Source organism: Erithacus rubecula (genome assembly GCF_903797595.1).
Source record: "Erithacus rubecula genome assembly, chromosome: Z".
NCBI lineage: Eukaryota > Metazoa > Chordata > Aves > Passeriformes > Muscicapidae > Erithacus > Erithacus rubecula.
In genome coordinates, this window is record NC_136661.1 from 20,536,294 (window position 1) to 20,559,557 (window position 23,264).

At 38.5% G+C, this 23,264-nt stretch overlaps 1 protein-coding gene across 1 annotated transcript; it reads left to right on the top strand.

Moving 5' to 3' along the window:
- Nucleotides 1–725: 725 nt before the first annotated feature.
- On the top strand, nt 726–21,308 carry C9 (complement C9). The gene is made up of 11 exons (XM_079330567.1): nt 726–853; nt 6,293–6,410; nt 7,114–7,261; nt 8,537–8,684; nt 10,306–10,444; nt 11,936–12,154; nt 15,052–15,292; nt 16,638–16,766; nt 19,847–20,025; nt 20,198–20,426; nt 21,126–21,308. The coding sequence occupies exons 1-11, from the start codon at nt 768–770 to the stop codon at nt 21,284–21,286; spliced, it is 1,797 nt and encodes a 598-aa protein (XP_079186693.1). The 5' UTR covers nt 726–767; the 3' UTR covers nt 21,287–21,308.
- Nucleotides 21,309–23,264: the final 1,956 nt, after the last annotated feature.

The window sequence follows — 23,264 nt, forward strand, 5'->3', positions numbered from 1 at the left end:
AAAAACCCAACTACTTTTTATTGTTTTTTGCAATTACCCATGGTAATTTGGAATATCTTTACCCTGGATCATTATTTTAAGACTGCATCCAGGTATGTAATTCTTAATGGCTTAACAGCAGCTTATTTATGAGTGACTTGTGACTGTCTGACACATTATGCCTTAATTCTGGGTTACAGCAACCTACTGAAAAGGAATGCTCTTCTAAACAGTTGGCTTGTGGTTTGGGTTTTTATGACAGAGTGAAAACTAAAAGAGTTTTAAGTCTCACTCAAACCCACAAAAATAATGTGTTGTTCTCATGTATTGGCTGGGGGAGGAATGAAAAAGTCATGGGACTTTAGTCCTCTCATTTTCCCAAATGAAGAGGCCAAAGTTGTTATACACTGAACTTGCTCTTATAAACAGCTCTGCTTTAGGAACTATTTGTTCTTTACACCAGTCACTGTCATGACAGCTTTTTTACTAGGCAATTAATGATCCTCTTAATTCAATACATAATGTCTTTCCTATATCTAAAAGATGTTGTTAAACAAAATTGGTTTAATTTTAACTTCGCAAGTGCTTCAAAGTATTTCCTCATTCAGGGAAAAAGTGAAATTTTCTGAAAAGTGGACTTTAGAGCCCTTACAGTAAGGCAGATTAGGCCAGTTACTGGCATTCTTCAGTACACACTGCTTTTTGTTTGTTCTCTTGGTAATAAATAACACAAGGAACAAATAAATTACAAATTCAGTCACGAAAATTCTAGTCTGTTCACTTACAAAATGAGAATCATGCACGTTATTCTGCAGCTTATAGCCATACTATGCAATGTAGAGGTGACTACCTCAATTTTGGGGGAAAGCAGAAGGTAAGTGTTCTTTTTCTTCTGCAGCTGACTCCACTGTTTTGTTTCTCTAACACAGAGCATAAATATCCAGTGTGCACACTTCTGATGGTACCTTGCTCAGATATCCTACGAAAAAGAAAACCACTTCTTGCTGTATTTCAAGGGGTCAAATAGCAATGATTTTTTTTTTTTTTTTTTTTTTTTTTGGATGTATGTGACACAATAAAGGTGCCTGATAGCAGTTGAAGGCATATTTTTCCAGGCAGGTAAAGCCCAGGTACCTTTTTTCTGTGGCATGCTGAGTGAAAATACCCAATCTCTATCTATTTCTTTCTGAAGCTGCACAATTTTATGCTGATAGTACTTCTCTTAATATTTAAAATCTCCTAGACAGCTTATTTCTAATCTTTGGAAATACAGCCTTTGTGTTTTCACTGCAAATATCACTAGGGGGAGAACAAAGGCCTAGTCCCTACCAAATGTCGTGTGAAAACAACTAAAGAGCTACTCTGCCAGAAATGTGTTATTCATGAGTGATGAAAGAAATGTAAGCCTTATAATAGATATATGTTGAAGCAAGTCCAGAGGAAGACTGGAGTAACTCCCTTACAATGACAGCTGAGCAAGCTGGGGCTGTTCAGCCTGGAGAAGAGAAGGTTGTGTGGAGACCTTACAGTGCCCAGACCTTCCAGTATCTGAAGGTGCCTACAGGCAACCTGGAGATGTACTTTTCATCAGGAACTATAGTGATATGCTGAGGAGGAATGGGTGCACTCTGAATGAGGGGAAATTGTGGCTAGATATTAGGAAGGAGTTCTTTGCTGTAGGTGTGCTTTGAGGCTGGAACAGGTTGCCCAGGGAGGCTGTGGATTACCAGCACTGGGAGTGTTCAAAGCCAGGTTGGGTAAGACTTTGAGCAACCTGGTCTAGTGGGAGATGTCCCTGCACATGGCAGGAAGGTAGGGACAAGATGATCTTGAAGGTCCCAGCTGTGCATAGAGGCACCTCTCACTAGACCAGGTTTCAGAACTCCATCCAGTCTGGCTTTAAATGTTTCTGTGGATGGGGCATCCACAACTCTTCTGGGCAACCTGTGCCAATGTCTCACTACCCTCAAAACAAAGAACTTCCTCCTAATATCAAATCTAAACCTACTCTCTTTTAATCTGTTTCCCTTTATCCAGACACCACAGGCTCTTGTAGAAGCCCCTCTGCATCTTTCTTGTAGGCTCCCTTCAGGTATGGGATAGCTGCAGTGAGGTCACCCCTAAACCACTTATTTTCCTGATTGAACAATCCCAGTTCTCTCACCTTTTCCTCACAGGAGAGGTACTCCATCCCTCTGATCATTTTAGTGGATTCCCCTGGACTCTCTGACAGGTCCCTGTCCCTCCTGTGCAGGAACCCCAGCTCTGGTGCAGTGCTCCAGGGGGTCTCAGCAGAGCAGAGCAGAGGGGCAGAATCCCCTCCCTGCCCTGCTGCCCACGGGGCTCTGGATGCAGCCCAGGACACGTTTGGCTCTCTGGGCTGTCAGTGCCATGGCTGGGGCATGTCCAGCCTCTCACCCACTGCACCCCCAAGTCCTTCTGGGCAGGGCTGGGCTGGGGCTGTTCATGCCCAGCCTGTGCTGATACCAGGGATTGATCTGACCCAGGGGCAGCACCACTCTTGGCCTTGTTAAATCTCATCAGATTCCCATGGACTCACTTCTCCAGCTTATCCAGATCCATCTGGATGGCATCCCATCCTTCAGAGCTGTCAACAGCACCACTCAGCTTGGTGTCATCTGCTAATTTGCTGAGGGTGCACTCAATTCCTTCATCTGTGTCACTAACGAAGTTACCAAATTACACTGGTCACATATGGACTCCTGAGGGACACCACATTTTACTGATGCCCACTGGGACTCTGACCCATTGATCTTTAACCTCTGGATGTGACCATCTAACCACTTTCTTATGCATCAGTATGGAATTAGATCCATCTCTCTCCAATTCAGAGAGAATAATGTGAGGGACCATGTCAAAGGATGTGCAGAAGTCAAGATAAATGACATCTGCAGCCCTTCTCTTGTCCACTGATGGAGGCTTTCCACCATAGAAGGCCATTAGATTGGGTAGGCACTTGGTCCTTATGTTGTTATTATTATTATTATTATTATTATCATTATTATTAGCTTAACATTCAGATCTAATTAAAGCATAGGTTCAGCATGTTCAGTTAGAAATGGTGCAGACCATATGATATGATTATGATTAAGATATGATTATTAGAGAGAATACATAGCTGGCAACATTGGCCAGCAGTTTGGTTTCCCAGCATACCAAATGCTGTGCAGTTTGAAGATGGTGCTACCAACTACAGTTGGCAAAGTTATGCTCTCATGTGATGCAATCATGTCTTCAAATTCAAGAGAGATGTGCCTTATCTCTTGGTCATTCACCAAATCAAGACTTTTTTTTTGAGTCACCCATTTTGTAACAGATTAAGTCAACAGCTCTCTATTCTGAAGTATGACTCAACAACAAATCACCAGAGCCATGTGGCCTGCAGGTGTCTAGTGTACTGTGCAATCCAAGACAAGGTGCAAACTGTTCTGTGTACGGATTGTGAAATGGCTTTTGCTTTCCAAAGGGTGCTCTTCTGTTCCTCAAACCTCTCAATAAAAGATAAAAGATAGCAGAGAAAGTGTATTGAGTTCCATGCCTGCCTCTGAGGTTTGTGCTCTCAATAGTCACCTCCACTGATGTTCTTCAGTAGCTGAATTTTTTTTTACCTCCTCTCCCATATAAATTGTGACTTAGCATCTGCTTCAATGTGTTTATTTCCATGTTTTTTCTTCCAATTTAATGCAGAGGTGACAAGCTTGTAGTACCTTGATTCTTTTAAACAATGTTGTTGAATGCATGTCCCTTTGTTTTCCCAGATAATCTGAATAGTGGATGCATTAGTGGTGTTTCACAGTTTATTAATAACTTGAAATTAAATTTTTCTGATTTTTTTTATTTTTATTTCTCTAACCTCAAAAGCTGAATGTGATATAATGTGAACCTCATACACTATGCTGGAGAAAGCCCAGGGGGTCTGTGTGCATTACTCCATGAATATTCTTGCAGAAGTTGCTAAATAGAGATTATAATAAAATGATAGAATCACTTAGGTTGGAAAAGGTCTTTAATTATATGAAAAATGTTTCTACCTGGAAGTCAGTCAGAGACCACCATCAGCTCTAGTTTGCAGACAGTTGATGGCAAGGCTTCCATTTGCATTGGAGACTTCAACTCATCCTTTTCTGACTTTTACTTTAGACTCTAAATAATGCCTTACAACAACCTCTAGGAGAATCTTTAGGACCAGAAGTAGCTTGAGACTGATTTCTTCTTTAGGCACATGGCTGCTTTCCTTGATTAATCCTTACTTCCTTTAAGAGTTTTTGTGTCTATTTTTACAGCATTAATGTAACAGTTCAGAAATATATTTCAATGTAAATTTGCCTAATATCAGAATACTTGATAATTGCTTGGAATAAGATAATTATCTTCTTCCAGTCATCCCATCAGATGCCTCCAATATATTTTATAAGTCCATTATCTAAGGGTTCTCACTCCTACTGTTTTTAAGGACAACTTGTCAGTCTTTAACCCAAGATGCCAGAATAGTTGTGGTTACTCAGGGTTTGCAGTCCTCCATCAGTAAGAAGATGGAAAGGCATCAGGCAGATACAGTAAGGAACAAGCTGATTCTCATCCATTTACCAGAACAGTAGATTTTAATTTTTTCTCACTGTTGATGTTACTGTCATGCTGAGTGGTGTGAAATATGTAGAAAATTCTAGAGGAACTTTTTAAGAATTACTTACTTCATATGAGGTACCTGTAAGATGAGCTACTTAGAGATGAAAGAGTAGGTTTTGAAGAGTCTAGGGAGCTACACCAAATTTCAAATACAACACAACTTTCCATAATTTCACAGAACTGCTGAATACATTGAAAAGTCTAGGTTGAAAGGAACTCCTTGAGATCTTCTGTTCAAAACAGGTCTTTAGATAAGGTTATCCAGGGATTCTGGAAAATATTGTTGCATATTTCCAAGGAAGGACATTCTACTATTTCTCTGGTTAACCTATTTCTCTGTGTAATAGCTGTCATGGCAAAATGTTGGGCAAATCTGATCCCTGAGCTGGTTAAGCCTTGATAGCTGAAAAGAGGTCAATTTATTTTCTCAATAACAACTTTAGTATATATGTAAACTTAACACAGAATAAATGGCACCAGAAAGTTGGACCAACTGTGATGTCTCTGTCACCCAAACTGCAGATTTCTTAATCTTATGGAATCAGGTTACATTTGTTTAGACTCCTGTGATATTTGTATGACGTAAGGAGATCAAAGAGGAGAGGGCAAAGCCCAGTCTGCAATGAAAACCCATAGGTACCTCACACCACAGGAGCTGTCAACAAGCTGGGCTCAGCAAAGGAGGTCCCATTGTATTGCAGAGGCAAGAGCATTAACTTGGAGAGATGCAGAGAGAGAATTGTTTCACAGAGAATGAGCACTCGTCATATAAGGGCAAATTGGAATAAGTCACTGAGAGTAAAAAAGCCAAGTCAGACTTCCATGCTCCTTTATTCCTCTGCTATTTACCATTGAAGATAAGGTCACCAGTAAACTACTAGCCTTGGCCTTTAAACTTGGTAAATCATTCTATAATGAATCAATTTTTAATATCTAAAAGTGGGTGCTTTAAAGAAATTTGATTTCTGTTAAAAAAGGGCCTTGCATGTACTGAGAACTGGAAGTTTTATGGTATTTAAAATGGAGCACCAAATTGACAAGTCACTCTAAGAAAAAAATAGGCCTAACTGCAAGAGTATTCAACTTGTCAAGCTGAAGAATAGCAAGATAGCTAAACATATCTGTTTTTTTCAGCAATGTAAATTATCCTGTTTCCAAGTAACACCTTTATTTATAAATCTTCTTTCAATGCTGGAAGGTATTTATGCTTTTATCCAGGGTTAAGTGCAAAACCATCAGAGTCAATTAGCTAAAATCACAAAGATGTATTGAAGTTTTACATCCATTTGAGATGTGCTGCTGTGTGTCTTTAGCTTTACATATTGTGTAGCACAACCACTGTCTGAATAGGAGACTGCAGATGTTCTCTGTGTATTATTGTTTCATTCTCTTCAATAGCATTTGTATGCACAAAGATCTGAAAAAGAGGAAAAGACCTGGCTTATTAAGTCTTCAAAGTTGCTTTTGATGTAATTTTAAACCACCAAAGAATTTAATATTAGGCAGCTGTTGATACATCTAAGTACTGCACTAAGTACTTCACTATGAAAGTGAAACAGAAATCAGCTTGAAGATGCTTCCAAAATATTTGTCTATGGTTTAAATACAAACTCACATGTGATTTAGTGTACTGCCCAGGACTGTACTGGAATGTTTTGTTTGACAGCTCTTCAGAAAAAGCTTTCCACAGGGGAACGAGGGAGCTGAATGCTCCATCTCCAATAGACTGCAAGCTGAGCAGCTGGGGCGCGTGGGGGCCCTGCGACCCATGCACCAATCAGAGGGTAAGCTGTCCTTGGAATCTTTGGAAAAAAGGGATGTCTTTCTGCCTGTTGCTTGTGAGAGTGTCAGATTGTAGGTCTCAATACTGTATGTTCATGATTTGATGAAACCCATAATGTCAGATTTGAAGCCATAGAGTAAGAGAATACTACATCCAGTGCAAAACACTGCTCGTGATTTCATTCAAAAAGTTTTCTTCATAAAAAGTATCTATTTTGGCCACATGTGTGTTTCTGTTTCTGTTTAAGACACTATTTTTCAATAAAATTTTCCCTTGTTAAATTTACAAAAAAAAAAAAACAAAAAAAGCAACCAAAAAAACCCCACACAACACCCCGCCCCCCAATTTCTTTTCTAAATCATATTTTCATTTTCTTAAGGGAGTTCATTTAAGGCTTTAAAAAATCAAAGACTCAAAAACATACAAAATGTAAATGATTCCTTTCCACACTGGAGAGAAACAAACAAAATAGTGAAGTAAATTAAATAGTGAAAAATTATCATCTTTACATACTAGCTAAGTATTCTTAATCATAACTATTAATTCAATGTTATTTTATTTGTGAATTTTGCCTGTGAATTTTCAACACTTTCACAAAAGATGTTTAGTTTTGAAAATTTCTAAATTCTGCTGGAAGCCCTGAAGTTTTGGTAGAGCTCTCTTTTCTCTCTGAGCAATATTTATAGTGTTGTTTTTCTTTGAAGTTTCGCTCCAGACGTATTGAAAGGTTCGGGCAGTTTGGTGGAAAAGCATGCCTGGATGCCCTAGGAGACACACAGACCTGTAAAACCAGTGAAGTCTGTTCTGAAGAACCAGAACCAGACTGTGGTACTGACTTTCAGTGCAGTTCAGGTAGGCTTTGTCTTTGTGCCATAGCAAGTAACTCAGAAAACACATTTTAGTTCTGTGAATAAGTTACACCAGCCTCATTCTAGCATTTGAAAACAGTCCATGGACAGGTGGGTTCAAAGCCACAATGCCAAAACCACAGCAGCAAAACTGCTTAAGAAGGAGCACATTCCTCTCATCTTCCATTTTTGTTTGCACCTAGTTTTAGTTCTTCTGTAACTTCCACTTCATGGTTAGAAGGTGACCATACTGACCACATCCTTTCTTCTAGCTTAACTGCCCCCCTTGCTACTGAATCAATGGGTTTTATGAAAAATCACCAGGAAAAAAAAAACTAGGACTGAAGGAATTTTAACAGAATGGATATGGAAGTTTACTGATCTAACTGGTATAGTAGATGCTAGTTGGGGACCAGCATGCATCTAGATCCAAAATAATATATAAATTTGTAAAGTGATACAAGGAATATAAATGTAGTGCACAAACTTCATCAGAAATAAAGTACGAAAAGTTAACAGTAGTAAAAATTAGCAAAAAAACCTCAGAAAGATGGTCAATGAATCTGAAGTTTCTAGCCATTTTTTGTATTGCTTTTAACTCAAATACAAGTGCAAATAGAGTAATTTAAGATTAGAAAGTACACCTTTAACTACTAGTTCACAGAGATTGTGTGGCATTTACAGGAGAGGTTGATGATATCAGTGTCATTTTATTATGCTATGTCTAATTTACCAAAGTCTTTAAATCCTATAGAAATAAAAACTTGAATCTTTGTGTAACTTGTGATATGTAAACTCAGAAAGTTACTCAGGAAAGTTGCTTTAGAACTCAAAACACTATAGTTATAGTTGCTGCATGTCCATATTATTAATATAATATAGCCCAAATAGTAACAATTTAAATTATTTAGAAATAATTTTTTCTTGATGTTGAATTGATATTTCCATGTATTCTTTAATAAAAATAAGAAAAACCCAACTAACCTAAACTAACCTAACATTTGAAGTTTACTATATAACAGTCTAGGATGCAACAATTTTCTTCAGATGATAGCAGTTCTCCTGCCATTTACTTTTCTCAGTCATCCCACTAATTTATATGTAACAGTGGAATGCAGGTATTTTGTCATTTTTAAGTGGCAGAGCATAGGATTTTAATCCCTCATGACAACAGTAGAAATATAAGCAGAGGAAGACCTTAATAAAGAGTCACCGAGGGCTCCATTTAAAGTCCATCTTGACAAAAATGCATTCAGGCAATGTTTTATTCCTTGACCAGGTCGATGCATAAAGAGAAGACTTGTGTGCAATGTAGATAATGACTGTGGAGACTATTCTGATGAGAATGAGTGTGAATCTGACCCACGACCACCATGTCGAAACCTTGATATTGATGTGTCTGAAGTTGGCAGGACTGCAGGACATGGGTATGTAGTGAAGAGTTTGGGATTGTCTCCAAAGCCAGCTGAAAAAACTGGGGCACAGTGACATTTCCAAAAGTGCAATATAATCATGGTAGTGTTTGTACTCAGAAGTGCTAAGTAGCCTTTGCAAGAACACTTGATAACTATTTTATTTTGTACACTTGTGAGGATAAAAATATGCAGACAGTGTAAATCAATCATAAGGTTAGTAAACAGAATCTTACATACATGTCACATGAATACACTTACATTTTATTTAAATGTAATGTTTATAGGTTTATAAATTAGTTTCTAAGGATATTTCACAACCAATCAGGAACTGTCAATTACTTTTCTAAAATGCATGTGTAAAAGGGGAAAATTATCTCTTGGCTATTTATACAATGGGATGCCTTATTGCAACAACACTTTATGTGCAACTTTCTTCCAGTATTGCATTGTCCACTTCCTGGATCTTTGTTGTTTACAGGAGCTTTCATCATTAATCTAAGTTGAAAATGAATCTTTCTGTTCTCAGACCCTTCTGTATTTCTTTCATCTCTAACAAAAAGAAAACATGACATATTGTTTACCTACAAATAGAGTTAGAAGGCAGCAATCCAAAATGAACAGAAAATAAAAGCATACTACAACACCACCTTGTGTTTAATGAAAGTTATACATCTGTTTCATTTCATTTCTTACTGTGAGAGAGCAAAACTGCTGCTTTTTTAGTATGGGGAAGTAAATCAAGCATGTAGGCAATTTTAGAAGTTTCTATTATAATCTGTAACTAAAATCTTTCATAAGAAAATGTTGTATAGAATCACAGTAATGACACTGGTGATTTGGATAACTTGTTTATCACTTTGTACACTCATAAAGCTACATTTACATTTGTCAGATGTAAATATTGGAAATACTGAAAAGGTTGAAATTTATGAAACAGGCACAAAAGGGAAAAAAAATATACAGAACCTTCCAAGAAGTTATTTATGGAAGTATTTCTTGTGCATCAGTATATAGATACATACACATAGCTGATGTGCCTGCCTCCCTGGTTTTGTAATGATTTAGATTTCCTCTCTTATGCTCCAAGGAAACACTGCTATTCCACTAGGTCACACCCTGCAAGAAGAGACAATGCTAGGAGTAGCTGCACATTCCTTCTAAAGATGTGATGGATGTTGTAAATGCTTGATAACTAAGTGCCTAGCAGCAAACAAACTAATATAAGTTATTAAAATATATAGATATAGCTATTGAAATATACATTTTAAATCCACAAGGAATGTTTTCTCACAGATACACATGTCAAGAGCAAAGGTTCTTGACCAATATATTGGTCAAGCAAAAAATGTTTTTTACCTCATTTTATGCCTAAGGTTTTCACGTGTTTGAGGTTGAAGGTCTTTTATTTGTTTATCTCTCACACATGATCCTTCAACAATTTTACAAAAGATGTAACTATCTCCAGTACACAGATGAGAAGCCACAAGAGCTGAGGCAAGCTGCTTGGATAGAGCAAGACTGTTTCACAGCTGCAGTTTCCATCTCCTACAGAATACAGCTTTTCCAGTCTACAGGACGTGTGTGCTGACACCACCTCTGTTGAAGTAAAACTTCTCTTGTGTTTCTCTTGTAGCATCAATGTTTTAGGGATGCAGCCGATGGCCAGCCCATTTGACAATGACTTTTTCAATGGTCTTTGTGAGCGGGTGCGTGATGGGAACACGCGGACGTACTACCGCAAGCCGTGGAACGTGGCTGTCCTCACTTACGATGTAAGTTTAGGTCCTTTGCAAGATAGGGTCTGTTTAATTGAATGCCAGCTCGTGGCATACTCTCAGAAGACTCAGCATATCTCTTGAGCCAGGTAGCAGCTCTTTAGGCTCAATCTTGTGCTAAAGTTCAGAGGAAAAGAGGTTATGTGATCATTTACTTTGGCAATTAAGCTCAGTTATGCCAGACAAAATCCCACATCTTCATGCTGCACCTTTGACAATCAATGAAACTATCTTTCTGGAATGTTTAAAATATGGGCAGAAGAAAGGAGCAGAAGATGTACAGAAAGGATTACAACACCCAATTTTATGAGGTAGGAGAGCAAATAAGCTGCATTTTCAAAGATATGTAAAAGCCACTGATAAAAAAAGTAGACATAATATTACAATATTCTGGTCCTACTTGTTTCTCTAACCAGTGATTATTTTTTCTGTCCCACTGGGAAAAAAAAAAAAAAAAAAAGTTAGGCTTTTAAGTTTCAGACTAAGACTTTCAGTGAGGTTTGAATACCAAAATGTTGATGATTATTGAAAAAAATATCAGATACTTTTCAGAAATCAATGCACAATTTTGCCTCCTAAATTACTGTAAGTAGGAACTTGATAAATATAATTTAAACCAGGTCCTTCTCAAAATGAATAAACATGACCCAGACATCTCTGGTTATGTTTGGTTTGGATGTATAACAATTTTCAGTTGCTAAAATGTGGCATTCTGCTAATGCATACAAAAATAAGCAACACTGAAATCAGGTATTCTGAATTAGTTATTGTTTGCTGTAATAAAATAAGACAGAATCATAATTCAGACTTATTTCAGAAGTCAGGAGCTTTTAGCAAATCTTAACTGTATTTTAGGAAAGAGAGACTATCATTCTTCACGTGGAGTCATAAAGTCTCGTGAGCTGGAAGAGACCCACAAGGATCACTCCTGGCTCTGAAGAGAATACCACAAAGGTCACACCTGGGAGCACTGTCCAAACTATTGAGCTCTGGCTGGCTGGTGCTGTGGCCAATGTGCTGGGGAGCCTGTTCCAGTGTTCAACCCCCCTCTAGGGGAAGAAACTTTTTTAATATCCTAACTAAACCTCCCCTGGCACAGCTTCAGGCCATACCCTTGGGTCCAGACAGTGTTCATCAGAGAGAAGAGATCAGTGTCTGCCCCTCCTCTTCCCTCATAAATAAGCTGTAGACAGTGTAAAGGGACTGTTGACACAAATAAATTACTTCAACAGTGTTGCACGCTGAGATTTAATATTCACTAAATTATTGTCAATGTAGTTTTCTGTTCACTTTTGAACCACTGAACTCATGCCAATGAGATAGTTTGTGGAGGGAGTGCTATTTCCATCTGTTTTCATTTAAAAGCAAAGAATTGTAAGAAAATGCATTTATATGCTCTGTAATAAGTAGAGGTTTAAAGTGCTACATAGATTTTTTCTATTGCTGCCTGTTGTTTTCTCATACAATCTTTCTTCTATCTTTTTTCAGACAAAAGCAGACAAAAGTTTTTCATCTGTGTACTATCATGATCGTGTGAAAATGTTACAAGAGGTTTACATGCAAAAACAGAAACACTTTAGTGCTGGCTTGTCTCTGAAATACACACCTACTGATGGAAGTAACATAACGCATTTAGAAGGAAATTTCAAATATAACTACAAAAAGAACCATACATTTGGTTCCATCCTGCAAAGCTTCACAGAAAGGGTGAGATTAATTCTTCTAAAGGTTTTAATATAACTATTTGAAATGGTATCATTCATGCAGTGTTAGAATTAGGCAATAATAATCTAAGCATTCTAGTCAGCTGCTGCTTTTTTAAATCCATTTTTTAAATGAAATACTGGTGACAATAAGGTTATGATTTCAGACACAGCCAAATGGCAACTCAAAGAGTCTTCTTTTTCCCACTGTTTTATTTGACCCTCATCTTCAGCGTGTTGGATCATCTTCAGGGGCTTGGAGTTAGACAAGATCAAGACCTCTGGTGTCATCCTAATTAATGAGTGCAATACAGGCAAATCAGATCAAGTCTTATTATGAAAAATTGCCTCTGAATAAACCTACACTACATACACACAAAATAAATGTTAGGAATAATCACCAGATATTTGGATACATCTTTACTGATAAACTAGCCAGGACTATAAGGCATGAGCACTAGCAGTGGTACACAATAATCCACAGTTTTGCTCACATGCTATCATGATTTTAGTCAGTGGTAGTTCTCATAAGCAATGCCCATCCTGCACTTCCTCACAACATCTTTGAAGGGAATGTTCTTGCAGTTTGGAGAAATGCAAGCCCATTCTGAGATTGTGCACAGGCCCTACGTCTACTTGTCCTTTGAAATAGTGTAAAGACCCTACCACATTTTATTTGATAGCAAAGAACTAGCATTTAGCAAAATCAAAATCAGATAGACCACAAAACATGATGCTAGACAAGTTGTGGTTGAATCCTAGACAGCAGACAAGTCCCAGGCAGCTGCTCCTTCACTCCCACAACAAGAGGCTTCGAGAGAAAGCGGGAAGATAAAAGCAAGGTAACTCATGGGCTGACATAAAGACAGTTCAACAGGAAAGTAAAGCCCACGCACACAAACAAAGCAAAACAAGGAATTATTTCACTGCTTCCCATGGGAAAGCAGGTGTTCAGGCATGCCCAGGAAAGCAGGGCTCTGTTATGCACACTGTGTCTTGGGAAAACAAATGCCATCACTCCAAACATTCCCCCCTTTTCTCCTTCTTCAACTCACTTAATATACAGAGCCCAGTGTTATATGGTATGGAAAATCCTTTGGATCAATTTGAGTCAGCTGTCCTAGCTGTGTCTCTTCCAACCTTCCAAGCACCCCCAACTTCCTTGCCAGCCCAGCAGTACAAAAAGTAGAAAAGGTTTTGACTGTGTGAAAGCAATGTTCAGCAATAATAAAAATATTTCTGTATTATCAACCCTGTGTTCAGCATAAAACCCAAACACAGTCTCATGCTAGCCACTGCGAAGAAAATTAACTTTTCCCTCAGCTAATATGAGCAGAATTATGGCCCAATCCAGTAGCTTTGTGCTAATGAAATTAACTGATCAGGTCACATAACCTTTTCCACACTTTATGCCAAGGTCTATGATTACAATTTTCAAGTTTGTCAGACTTCTTGTTTAGGACCCATTCAGAGCTCTGGAGGTCAAATAGATATAAGGAAAAGCTAAGCTAACTTTTATCACTCATAAATTAAAATAATGCTGAAGACTAAGATCTGCATTACAAAGATAAACTGTATCCAGCATTGCCTTTGTACTGGTACGAGTTTTCTTGGGATGAAAACAACCATTTAAACCTCAAACCATGAACAGGCATAAAAGATCAAGCTCTATAGCTCAGGGGGTTTTAATATCTGCTTATAGTCTAGTGACTTGTGATAGGAGTTTTGAACTCAAATTCTTGCTGAGAGATCAATTCAGAGAATGAGTTACAATCTGTCACAAGTCAAGGTCTATCACACAAAGTCATGGGGCTGCAGGGTAGTGGAGTGAGAGTCCCTGCATGAGATCCCTCCAGGGCTCACCTGGAAGTTAAAGTCAGAATCCATGAGGTACCTGGAGGAACCCAAAGAGAAATAATTTGTGTATGCTGGTTGGCAGGAATATTGCACCTACAAAAACTTCCTCACAGGTGATTAGGTGCCTGAAGATTGCTGCCAGTCTTAAGCACCATTTGAGTCAGCAGTTTAAGATCTTCTAAATTGTGCTGGATAACGTGATGGTCAGGTGCTAGGTCCCTTTTACATACTTCCTCTTGGGCACTTCTGTTAAGGGGGTCACATAAATACTGCAAATAATAACGGGGTTTGGAAGACATGTGTTCCTTAGAGTCTTAAGTGCGACTATTGCACAAGATTTTATTTCACTAAATAAAATCTAAAGTTTATTTCATAACTTTTTTAAGTTATGGGCAGTAGCTAGGTCCTAATTTAGAATATAATAAAATCACCTGGAGTGTAATTTACAAAATTATCAGTTGCTATACCTAGACTTACAGGGTATGTATATCTCAAATACATAAAGGGCAGTTTTTTCCTCATTAGTTATCCTTTTGTGATGCTGATTTGGGACTTTTTGTTTTTAATTGGAGCTGTGCCCTTCCTTCTGACAGTCTGAGAATAACAGGAAGTAATCCAAAAAAAGAGACTACTTAGGTCTGCTCTGACTATAAACAAAGCGGAAACTCCATCTGACCTGAGTGGGCAGCTTCTGCTGTTTAGCAAGTCATGTAGAACTACTTGCCAATGTTACATAATTTTCCAAAAGGCATTGTGCTTCAAGAGACCTGCTGTCAAATAGATCACAAAGGCCTTGCTGAAATGAGTAGGGGAAGAGTTCTACAAAATTAGAAGAACTAAAATAACTCTCTTGCTGCTTCCTCAGTTTAAATTAGAGAGCTTTTTAATTTTTATAAAACAAGGTTTGTCTGGTTTCCATAACACTAGATTGAATGCCATGTTGAAAAGTGCTGCAGCTTGTTTATAAGTAAAATAGAATAGATGTTCATGCTGTGCTGCATACCAGAATGGCATTCTTTTCTCTTTTCTTCTCCCTGCATTCAGAACCAAACATTTCTGCATATAAAAGGACAGATTCAGCTGGGAAGGTTCCAAATTCGGAGTCGTGATATCCGTCTCACAGATAGTTTCCTTGATGATTTAAAATTTCTGCCTGCTGAGTATGACAAGGGGGAGTATTTCAAATTCCTGGAAGATTATGGAACTCACTACGCGGTCTCTGGAACTATAGGAGGAAGATACGAACTTGTTTATGTGCTGGATAACTATGCTATGACTCGACTAGGTATCTTTCTGTTGGCCTTGCTATGACCAAGTACTCAGACTCTCAAAGAGATGTGTGATGGTAGATCTGTGTATGTGGAAAAATACTGAGAACAGCACAGTTCAGTGCATGCTGCTTGTGGCACACCTTACATTATGGAATTACATGAGTTCACAGAGAAGAGTCAATCTTTATAATTTACAGACTGTTTGAAATCTCTGGTTTAAGTTTGTGACTGAGAGGGGCAAAAAAACTTAAACAAACTTTGTGAATGCATTAGCAACAGTTGCATGATTCACAAAAGATTTCCTAAGATATGAAAACCCACCTAAACCCTAAATCCTATTTGGTAGCTGGTGCCTTGTTGTGGTACAAACACTCTTAAGAATATGGTGGTGACAAAAAACAAGGAATAAATTGAAGTGCTTGCTAGAAACCACATAGAGCACGTGAGCGTGTTGAAATTGATTTCATAGCTTTCAACATTCACAGTGGAATATTCCATGCCCTGATTAAAATAAGAGAGTTGAAATTTAATCTTCTCTCATGAACAGTTCAGATATATGTGGCTTTGTGCTGGATTAAAGTGATCACACTGAAATAAAGTGAGAAAAGGTAATTCTCACATTGATTTTGGAGATCTGAAAATAAGTACCTGCTGCTTATAGCACCAATAAAAATATTACTATCAAATATTCAGGCTATGAAAAGGGACATAGGACAAACATGTCATTTTCATTTCCCACTATTAATCTGTTCAGCACCTCGAGATTGTAGTTCTGGATTTTTTTAAGTCCCTATTTTAAGCAAAATTCTTTCTGAAAACAATGCTGCAGTTGCAGATGATATGTTTGAGTTCAATAAGGAAACAGTAGTGGGTAGAGGAGGATTAGAATTAAAGGAAAAAGCATACTTTTAAGAGATCAGTGACCTTAATTTTACAGGAAAAGGAATGGAGAAATATAACAGAGGTTAGAAGAGAGACGGAGAGAATTCAGTAATCTAGTATATAAATTGTATATATTTACTTTTTTGTAAATATTGACCAACTGCAAAAGACAAACTTTAAGTATACTAAAAGGGAAAAAATGGTTCATAAAGGAAGACCTGCTTTCAGCTAGATAAAGGAAAACAGAAATCCATTTCTGGTATTTTCCTAGTCACTATGGATCTCACCTGCATCTGTTCAGGCACTTCAATGACAGTCATCCTTATATTCATTACATAGACAAGGAAAAATAAAAGATGGATGGGAAGAAGAAAGCCACAAACATTTCCAATAAGCCTGAAATGTATTCTGTAAGAATAATAATGTTTCATTATTTATGCTTATTCAAGCTATCTAATTAGCTATTTCTACTTCCAGGAATCACTGTAGAAGATGTGAAAAAATGCCTTGGATATCACTTAGGTGCCAATATTGCATATTACAGTATACAAGCCAATTTTCATGTTGATGGTGGTAAATGTGAAAGTATTTATAAGAAGGACAAATGTAAGTATATCCTTGATTTACATAATATCTTTTGCTTAAGGAAAGATAATATCAGTTCCCCTGAATAATCAATATAGCTGTTAGGGAAAAGCCAAATCCAGTACAGCAATACAGCTGAGATTCACATTCTTTCATGCTCCCATGTCAAGACAAACTGAGAATGTGTTCCCAGCATGCACACACATGAGCACACCAGCATGATGCATACATACATACATACACACATACATACACACATCACTGGCCACAAATAAATACAGACAAAATAGAGACAAAATACATACAGCACTCAGGCAAACACAAATGGCACAAATGGCTTCACTCTTTTCTCCTCTCCATCTGATCAGGGACAAAGCCTTTTAGTGGGCAATATCACAGAATCACAAAATGGTTGAAGGTTGTGAGGCCGCCTTGTCCACTCTGGAGGCCACCTTGTCCAAGGCAACACAAGCCTCAGGTATTTCAGTCTCCCCTCAATATTTATATATAATCAGAACAGATAACTCCAGCAGCTGACCTTAAATATCCAGTTGACCCAGCAACTCCATGTAGCCTCTCCTGTTGGAGACAGATATATAACACCAGGCCCACAGCTCCATTCTTAATGCTGGCACAGACACTCTGATGCACACACACTGTGGATGTCTCCAGAGACTGGCCTTAGGTGTTCAGTCGATTGAGCAATTGGCCCATAGATCCTCCTGCCTCCAGATGCCTTAGACAGAAATGCATTCCTATGCAAACAGATCTCAGTCAAACCCAGAACCTTGAAAACTCTCCAGTATTTGGCCTAGAAATCCAGCTCCTCCACTTGTCTCACTCTGGAGACATAAAATCATAGAATGGTTCAAATTGGAAGGGACTTTAGAGATCATCTAGTTCCAACATATCATTTTGGAAAGGGATTCAACACACTAGTTCAGGCTATCCAGAGTCCCACCCAAACTCACCTTGAACACTTACAGGGACAAGACACAGTTTCTTTGGGTAATCTGTTCCAGTGCTTCACTGTGCACTTGAGCAAAGAAAGTACTTCTACAACCTAATCTAGATCTTTCCTCTTTTAGTTTAAAACCACTCCTCCTTGTTCTGCCACTATCTAACCAAGTTAAAATATTGTCCTCCTCTGTCTTTATAAGCCCCCTTCAAGTACTGGAAGACTGCAATGAAGTCTCCCCAGAGCCTTCTCTTTTCCAGGCTGAACAACCCCATCTCTCTCAGCTTCATAGGAAAAGGTCTTCCAGCCCTCTGTCCATTTCTGTGGCCTCCTCCGGACTTGCTCCACAGGGTTCACATCTTGTGCTGGAGACCCCTGAGCTGAACGCAGGTTGGATCTCAGGAGAGTAGAGTAGAGTAGAGTAGAGTAGAGTAGAGTAGAGTAGAGTAGAGTAGAGTAGAGTAGAGTAGAGTAGAGTAGCAAAATCTCTTCCCTTGCCCTACTGTCCCCAGGGCTCTGGATGCAGCCCAGAACACGTTCACTCTCTGGGGTGTGAGTGCCATGGCTAGGGCATATCCAGCCTCACCCAAGTCCTTCTGGGCAGGGATGCTCTCCATGAGTTCTTCTCCCAGTCTGTACTCAGGCTTGATATTGCCTGACCCAGGTGCAGCACTTTGCACTTGCATCTGCTAAACCTCATGAGGTTTTTGTGGGCTCACTTGCCAAGTTTGTCTGGATGTCTCAGGATGGAATCCTTCTGTTGTGTTAATGGATCCATTTTGTGTAATCTGGAAACTTTCTGGGGGTGCACTCTCTATCATTCGTGATGAACATCAGTCCCAAAATAGAGCCCTGAGGGACACCACCTGTCACCAACCTCCACTCAGATATAGAGCCATTGACCACAACCCTCTGGCTGTGCCCATTCAGCTAATTCTTGCCCACCAATAAGTCCATATGTCAGGTGCATATATCTCCAATTGGGAGATAAGAAAGTCATGTGAAGCTGTAGCAAAGGCCTTGCAGAAGGCCAAGTACCTGACATTTGTTGGTTGTCCCTTGCTGACTGTTGCTGTCACTGGATCATGGAAAGCCACCAGATCTAGTCCACAGCAACATCAGCTCTGGTACTTGGCTTCCAAACAACTTATCTCATATTCACCTGCTAATCTGGCTTGACACCTGCTAGTCATCACACACTGGCATATGCATTGTAACTTGTTCCAGTTGTTACCACCACAAAAACCAGGTGCCTATGAGCCCTTGACCAGCTCTACCTGCAGGCACACATCTGTGCACACAGGATAGAGTGTGTTCACCCTAGAAAAGAGAATGGAATTTGGTAAATGGCAAACCAGCACAGACTGCAAAGATGAAGGACGTACACAGCAGAGAAGCTATATGCAATTAGTCCCCTTTCTTTGCCTTTATCCCTTTATTTTCTCAAGTTTGTTCCTCCCAAAGCTTGAACTGCCCTTACTTTTTCAATGGCATTCCTGCAAATATATGCTAAGTGTTTACATTTGTGCAATCCATGGACTCATCTTGCTGATTCATCTTCAGCCTTATCCTGAATGGCTCTGCTGGAACAGGCTTGGCTGCTCAAAGCAGGGTTCCCTTACTCTGATTACCTTGTTTGTATACCCCTGCCTGTCATTGCTGCCCTCTGCTGCTTTATGAGTCTGGAGATGGGCTTTGTTCCACATGGAATAAAAGTTGCAAAAGGGAAGGATATTTACTTCTATTAAGCACATAGGAGCCAATTATTTTCAGTGTTCTGCATTTGTATTTTAATTATGAAGCAAAAGCTCCTACTATTCTAATTCCTACCCCATTTCAGCTTAGCTCAGGGGATATAGTAGAATTATTCATGATTGTCTGCTTGTCATCAAAGGACTGTGATCTCCATAACATGTCTCAGTTTGTCCTATCTTTTCTTTTGCTTTCAGGTCTAGGGTTTTCTAATTTAATCAAAAAATAAAATATTTCCTCCCACATAAGAGGTATGACCAAAGAGATATTGAATTCTGCTACAACCAAGAATTCTCTCTATAGTCATTTTACAAAGAGGGACTGAGAGGACAGGTGTTCTTCCAAATGCATGGACATTAAACATCCTTCTTCACACTCTTTGTTTCTGCAGCAGAAATGAATGATAATGCTGTCATTGATGACGTCCTTTCCTTAGTTGAGGGGGGGCAGATTGACTTTTCAGTTAAAATCAACGAAATGTTACTACGAGGATCCAAAGCAGTTGATGTAGAGGATTACATACAGTGGGCTAAATCTTTGGTTGATGCTCCAGTAGTGATACAGCAACGGGTAAGTCCAACTTCTTCAAAGCTGTGGCATTTTACAGTTTGAAAGATTTTGTTCTAAGATGGAGCTTAGACTCCAAGTTTATCATGAACTTTTACACCCTTGTCTTTATGTTAACTGTTTCTTCAGAACTTTCAAAAAGTTTGTTATGCATGGGCTTTTTTATGTTCTACAGCCTTCTCCAATACATACACTTGTTCCAGTTAAGATGAATAATGCATATTTAAAGAAACAAAATTTGGAAAGAGCAATTGAAGACTACATTACTGAATACAGTGTGTGCAAATGTGAACCCTGTAAGAATGGAGGCACCCTTGTGCTGGTAGATGGAGTCTGTACATGCCTGTGCTCAAGTTATTTTAAGGGAATTGCTTGTCAAATTCCCAAATCTACACTAGTGAAAGGTTAGTAAATACTCAAAATAAACTAAAATGAGTATACATGTTGTAACAATATGCTGACAAAATGAGCCTTCATAAGAACAGAAGCATTTCATATCACTTCCTTATACCTACTACAGTCAAATCTCAGAGGCAAGGCGTGGAAGTTAAGGTAAGTTACTGGGTTTTTTCCAAAAATAGGGTACTCTAATTTGCAGTTCATTGTCCAATATACATTACAGTGTCTTGGAATGACACAAAATTCATTTAAGTACACAGGAGTATTATTGAAGCCTGGTGCAATACTGGTAAACTGGTATCAGGCAATAGTAATCTCACCACATCCTAACTATTTTGTCTTCAGTTTTCTGCAAAAGATCAGTGTCTGCTAGCACATGATCATGTTTCACAATTACTGTGCTAGTTTAATATTAGGTTGGGGAAAAGGGAAAAGAATGCAGTACCACTACTGACAACATAAAAAACTTACTGTGCAGTAAATTAATTCTCTGTGGCCAGGTTTTTACTGCACAGGTGCCCAAAATGGACCTTAGAGCTTGTTTCTAGAGAATGACAAAAATGTTGAAAGCCTAGGGCCAAATCTTTGTGATGGGTTGTGTTCAGGAGTCTGCAATGACCTGCAGAATCACCATAACTGAGTTGAATCATGGTCTACCTTGAAAGAGGTAGATGGCCTAATCCTGTGTGATGTCTTAGCACCAGTTGTGATTGATGGAGGCTGGAGCTGTTGGAGTGCCTGGTCTACCTGCATCAATGGAGAGAGCACTCGAACTCGCCAGTGCAATAACCCTGCCCCAGGACCTGATGGCAGACCATGCCAGGGAGAAGCCATGGAAAAACGGCCCTGTGAAGAAGGGAAATAATTTTGGTACTCAAAACCGGTAAGCAGACTCTTTAAATGTGTTACTGCAGTTTAGAATAAAAGCTCAGCCAATATTTGGGGCATTTCAGAAATGCAGTTGATAAAGTAATGGGTAGGTTCACTTATGTATTTCACTTAAATCTGTGATTTAATGCCACCTTTGATCAACGACTGTGTATTGCACCTATGAAAGGTTAGATTTGTATTTGAATGTTTTGACAAGTAATTTTATATTAGAGAACTTGAGATTAGGATAGAATTCTGGATAAGAATAGACTAAAAATACAAAAAACCAGATTTCATCTCCAGTCAGACTATCCATCAAAAAGCTTATGACTTAAGGAAAATGAAGAGATCTCTTTCCCAGGAAAAAAAATATTAAGACGGTTTAGGTGACTGAAGTCTCTTGCCTGATAAAGAGAATGCTGAAATCCAACAAAGCTAGTGTTACAGCAGATTTGAAATTTTCAGCTTGAAGAAATATATTTTTAAGAAATGTTTAAGTATGTTTTTGTCAAAGGCTTTTGGTAGGTTTCTTAGCTTCTGGGATTTATTAAATTATTATTATTATTAAATTATTGCTGCTGTTGTTGCTACTGTTATTTACTGAAAAGCAAAACAAAAAAACCCAAAAATCGAACAAAATAAAACAGGATTTTAAGGATGTATGCTCTGGTCTCCAAAATGGCAAGTCAGACCCAAATTTCTTCACCTACTGAAACCATAGTAGTTTTTATGCCCAGAAAAAAAAAGTGTTTGGATTTTGTTCTCAACAAATTGCCGTAAGATTCTTACCTTCTGAAAGGCCACAAGAGGAAAAGAGGCAGAAATATAGGGAAAAATGTTGAATGTTTCCCCACTGAAACTACTCCATGGTAAGTCTAGATGTCCTCTACCTGCACCAAAAATAAGTATCAGCAGATTTCTACTGCCTTCTCTCAGCTTCAGTAGATCTCAGCTACATCTAGTATTTCACCTGTGAAGCACACTGAAGAAATCATGGCCAGCAAGACTTAACAGCCCCATGTAAGGAAATTACAACACCTTCCTGCAGCACCAAAATCTTAGAGCTACTTATTCCATATGTTATTACACAAGTGGAAAACATAAAATTGAGAGAAGAAAATGATACAGATCTGAAAGATCAAGAGTTATACCTCAAGGACAGGTATAAGCAGCATAAATTAAATAAACCAGCAAGTGATAGATTTTAAACAGACTGAAGACCTGTCCTTCACACAATAGGCATACCAAAAGTAAATATGCATTTTAAAACCTCAACACAAAAAAAAAGGAAGGTTATTAAAGGTAGATCATCAGGTTCACTCAGGAAGTCGCTGAAGAATCAATTTTTTCGGGATTGGAAACTATTCTGGGAATGTATTTCTATGTGTTTCCCTGCTCTTGGATATTTCCTAGGTCAAGTCCTCTCTTGTTAAATTCAGGGTATGAAGTTAGCCTTTGCTTTATTCAATGAAGCTAGTTTTATTAAAATAAAAACAAACCTCAAAAGCAGCTTGATTTTATTCCTGCACTTGTATCATTACCATGTTCCTCTTCAACCATGAGAGCAACAGACACAATGATTATCCATGACAAGCACATATTCACGAATAATTCCTCTGCTATAGCATAGAAAAAAATATTAACTTAACTTTGGTTTCTGATATTTATATGGTTTCAGACATGAAGTCCACACTCTTGAAGCAAAAGTTTGATATTTAAGTCTTTGGAAAATCACACCCTTTTTTTTTGATTTTTGAGTTTGATTCATCCTTAACAGAATCACACAGAGTCTCAGAATGGGTCAGGTTGGAAAGGACCACATTGGGTTATCTGGTTTAACCTACCTGCTCAAGCAGGGTCATCCTAGAGCACATGGCACACCATTGTGTCCAGATGGTTCTTCATTAGAATTCCTTTACAGTACAGTCATAGCTGGGATACAATAAAATCATGACCTTAGTGAGCTATGAGAG

Excerpts from the sequence above, each read along its gene's own strand:
- C9 (XM_079330567.1), top strand. The coding sequence starts at position 768 with ATGAGAATCATGCACGTTATTCTGCAGCTTATAGCCATACTATGCAAT. Across the intron at positions 854-6,292 it reads ATTTTGGGGGAAAGCAGAAG|CTCTTCAGAAAAAGCTTTCC; the intron begins GTAAGTGTTCTT and ends TTTGTTTGACAG. Across the intron at positions 8,685-10,305 it reads GGCAGGACTGCAGGACATGG|CATCAATGTTTTAGGGATGC; the intron begins GTATGTAGTGAA and ends TTTCTCTTGTAG.